We start from the raw sequence: 4,139 nt of genomic DNA, 5'->3' as shown, positions 1-4,139 counted from the left end.
AAAGGGATCAGAAGATCAACTCGAGGGCTGCTTGTCCCGTCTTTCCAAACTTCATCCTTTCTCAAAATTCTCTTAGTCTCTCCCTCCCTCCCTTCCTCCCTCCCCTCCCCTCCCTTGCTTCTACCTCCCTCACTCCCTCCCTCCCTCCCTCCCTTCCCTCCCTCCCTCCCTCCCTCGCTCGCTCACTCTCTCCCTCCCTCCCAAACCTACAGGATCCGCGCATTCCCTTGGAGACTCCCAACTCACTCCTTTTTATATAGCGGTTTAAAATGTTCATTTATATATTTCAAAAGACTTCTTATCTCGACGTATCATAACAAACAGTGCTATTTTTGTAACTTACAGTAGTCTCTCTATATACTAGTTTTATCTTCATCGCAACTTTGGGTGCGGCTCCATCCCTTAGTACCCCCACCCCCATTTCTAAGCTTCAAAGTACCCCTTCTCGATGGAATAACCCCCTTGCATGTTTTTTTCACTCATCAATGATCGACTCAGCCGAGGTGGACCCGGTTTACTCAAGGTGTGACTTGAAGTCACTGAAGCGGCCCGGGCCCGGTCGGCCGGGCCCCGGGCCCCTCGGGGCGGCGGCCGCGCCCGCACTCGCACCAACGTAACTGCCTGACAGTTACATCCGTTAACGGATCCGAGGAGAGGGAGAGGCTGCTATGGCGGGAAGGCGCTTCTTTCTGAGAAGGAGACGGGAGGGAGGGAGGAGGGAGGAGGTAGAAGAGAGGATAGTGGAGACGCATGACGATGCTGGACTAGGAAGGTGCCGATGTGGTCCCGCACATAGCCAGGGGATGACATGGCTGTTGCTTTTCACCGGGTGGGTGGATAGCGGGGAGGGGGTGATAAAGCAATCACGGGATGGAGTGGGGTGCTGGTCGAATGGTGTGCTTGCTCTGCAGGAGTGGAGTGCGATAAATGAGCTGATTGTGAGGCTGATCTTTGAGATGAGAAGAAATCGAGGACAAATTCAACTGAACCGTTGTGACGACGTTGATTTGGATGGTAGATTGAGTTGGATCAAGGTTTGGAGGATGACGCGGGATGATCATGTCTGAAGAGGTAGCTCTAGCCTCGTTGAGTTGTAAATGTTGGAGAGCTAGTCCACCAAGAACTTAGACATTGTTGAGAAACTCTGTAGGTGAATGTTGTTTTAAGCATGAGGGGCCGGTGGGGTATTAAGAGTACTAGCATCTGGATTTGTGTAGTTGCCTCTGTATTGTATCTACATCCAGTGCACAGCGGTGCATATTCAGATGTTTATCCAAGAACTGCACGCATGCACATGTTTCTGCTTGACCATGTTCTTGCAGACTCCTTGCCGACTTGCGCTCTTTCGGTTCTTGTTCAGCAAACTTGGATGCAGCCTGCCGGCCCTCCTTTTGTCGTGATTGTTTGAAACCAGCACAAGTTTCCATCTCCTCATTGTTGCTCTCTCCGTGCCCTCATGAGTCGATTCAAGTTTCCCTTGTGCTGCTTCGTCCCCCTCCTCCTGTCAGCGGTTGCCCTTGGCCATGCAGTCTTGGGGGGAGGACCTTTCAGTGCAGCCCCCAGAAGCGGTGAGATCATGGCTGGGGGCAAGTTCGGTAGCCTTGCTCGTCCTCTCAAGCTACGTGCGAGACGGGTCTTGATCGCAGAGGAGCCACGTTCAAGGGCTGGGAATCTTTTCTTGCGAGGAGGGGAGAATGAGGAGGAGGCGAAGGAAGGTGATCGGGGAACTGACGCTGAGGATGACAAGACGAGCAAGAGAGAATATGCTGATGCTGATCGGCACCAACAAGACGAGGACAAGAAGAACGATGCGAACGAGGCTAAGGCATCTGCCACCTCCCCCGACGATCAGTCTGCCACTCCGAAGCGCCGAGGTCGCCCAGGGAGAGGAAGGGGAGGTGGAACTCCGAGAGGCTCTGGAACGCGTGGAAGAGGACGTGGAGGGGCAGCCAGTGCGGGCTCGACTCGCTCCAGCTCAGCCGGTACCACAGGTCAACGTTCGGCCTCGACGGGATCGAAAGCTGCAGGGCAGGACAAGGCTGAGGGTTCCCAGGAGCCACCTGGTCATGGGCCGGGTACCGGGCCTCAAGGCGATGCAGGAGGAGACAAGGGAGGCGAGGGGAAGCAGGAGCAAGAGGTAGGAGAGCTGATTTCTCCACTTGTCCTCTCTTACGGCTGCACCAGAAGCAGGCGGCGGAGAAACAAGGACAGGTCACCAACGATCAGCAGCAGGTCTCAGCTACTTGTTCGGAGTGGCTGTATCTGACGCTATTCCACAGCACCCTCCCGCCCCTCCCGCCCCACCCGCAGCTGCTGACTCGTATCCGGCCCATCTCCCGCACGACACTGCCTCCCAACACCATGTGGGGCACAACGAGGAGGTGAAGATGCCGGGGGACGGTCAGTTCGACGCACAGCACATGCAGATGCCTCAGGATGTTCACGACAGAGTTCCGACGCACGAGAACGTGATCCCCGGTGTTGACATCCCCGACGACCTGCAGATGCAGCACTCCCTGCAGAACATGTACCAGTGGGAGGCCCCCGACGGCAACCAGTTCATCCTCGACCCAATGGCAGCCGGCTCCTACGATGGTATGCGGCCAGGGTCAGGGATTGACGGAGCCTCAATCTGGCCTACAGTAGGAGGAAGGATGGGCGAGATGCTCTACGCGCTTGGGGGATACGATGGTGGAGGGCAGCTTGCGACGGTGGAAAGCTACGACATTCAGACGGGGCTGTGGAGGACGGAGTCCCCCATGTTGTCCAAGAGAGGCGCCCTGGCAGCCGTAGTGCTCGATGGCCGGATCTTTGCTATCGGAGGAAACGATGGCAGGAGGGATCTGGCGACTGTGGAGTCTTTCGACGCCGGGACCGCAACATGGCGTTCAGAGGTTCCGATGCCCTCGAAGAGAAGAGCTCTCACCGCATGTGTACTGCACGGCCGCATGTTTGCGCTGGGAGGGTACGACGGGTCGAGCTGGCTCAACACGGTCGAGTGCTACGATCCTCGGCTGGGCGAGTGGAGGAGCGAAGCCCCGATGCCGTCCAAGAGGAGCGGACTAGCGTGTGTGGTGTATGGCAACCGCATCTACGCCATCGGAGGATACGACGGACGGAACTTCCTCAACGCTCTGGAGAGCTACGACCCGAGCACGGGAGAGTGGAGGATTGAGACGCAGATGCCGACGAAGAGGAGCGGGCTGGCTGCAGTTGTGCTGCAAGACAAGATCTACTGCCTCGGAGGATACGACGGTCGCTCCTTCCTGTCCACTGTCGAATGTTTCGACCCTAGGACAGGAGAGTGGCAGGTCGAGTCGCCGATGCCATCAAGCAGAAGCGCTTTTGCTGCTTGTGTGGTGGCTGGCAGGCTCTTCACTGTGGGAGGAAACGATGGGAGGTGAGACCAAAAATAGGAGGAGGGGGGGAAGGGGAGGGGGAGAGGAGGAGGTGGATGGTCATTATGATGTATCTTGTGGTTGGACGGAGGAGGAGAGGCTGACATGGCTGTCTTAGGTCGATGTCTATCGTCGAGAGTTACGACTTGCTCTCTGGGGTGTGGAGATCCGATATGCAGATGCCGTCCAAAAGATGCTATCTCTCTGCTGTCATCATCTGATATCCCTCCCCATGATCGTCACCATTGCCGTCGATGTTCGACCCCCTTCGATCTCTTTCTTCCTTGTTTCTCACTTGCATCCTAGGTGAGAGCTGAGACTTTGCGGATATCTAAGAGTTGCTTCATAGTTTGCATTTCATCATATCTAGAAGAGAACCAATGTATATACTTAATAAATGTCTTCTTCACTCCTTGCCCCTCCTCCTTTTCCCTCCCGCTCCTGTTCCTTTCCATCCTCCAGCGCCCGTCAGTCTCGTCGTAGAAACCATCCTGTCAGACTCCTTCGCTGCTTCTTGCTCAGAAGCACCTCGTGCGGGAACCACTCGCTGAGGAACAACACAAGAGTCCCTCCTACCGGCACCACCTCCATCGCCTCCTCCAGCTCGCTCAAGTCGAACTGGCCGCTCTCAGCCGCTAGCAGCCCCGATCAGATAGGTGACTGGAGGGAGGGAGGGAGAAAGTGATCAAGGGGGGGGAGTGAGGGAGGGAGCGAGGGAGGGAGCGAGGGAGGGAGCGAGGG

The 4,139-nt window shown here is 56.3% G+C and overlaps 2 protein-coding genes across 2 annotated transcripts in view; one reads left to right on the top strand and one right to left on the bottom strand.

Moving 5' to 3' along the window:
- Positions 1 to 2,663: 2,663 nt before the first annotated feature.
- GUITHDRAFT_73694 (hypothetical protein) lies at positions 2,664 to 3,404 on the top strand (the record flags this gene model as incomplete). Its single annotated transcript, XM_005829581.1, has 1 exon — positions 2,664 to 3,404. One exon carries the CDS (start codon positions 2,664 to 2,666, stop codon positions 3,402 to 3,404), a length of 741 nt encoding a protein of 246 aa, XP_005829638.1.
- A 462-nt stretch (positions 3,405 to 3,866) lies between these two features.
- GUITHDRAFT_111335 (hypothetical protein) overlaps positions 3,867 to 4,139 on the bottom strand; it is a gene marked incomplete at both ends in the record, with an annotated part of 1,172 nt that continues 899 nt past the window's right edge. Inside the window, one exon of the mRNA XM_005829580.1 lies at positions 3,867 to 4,016. Within this exon, the coding sequence (XP_005829637.1) occupies positions 3,867 to 4,016 (150 nt within the window). The remainder of the gene's footprint in view (positions 4,017 to 4,139) is intronic.

This window comes from Guillardia theta (assembly GCF_000315625.1).
Source record: "Guillardia theta CCMP2712 unplaced genomic scaffold GUITHscaffold_51, whole genome shotgun sequence".
NCBI classification, from domain to species: domain Eukaryota; class Cryptophyceae; order Pyrenomonadales; family Geminigeraceae; genus Guillardia; species Guillardia theta.
This window is presented reverse-complemented; position numbering and strand designations above follow the sequence as displayed.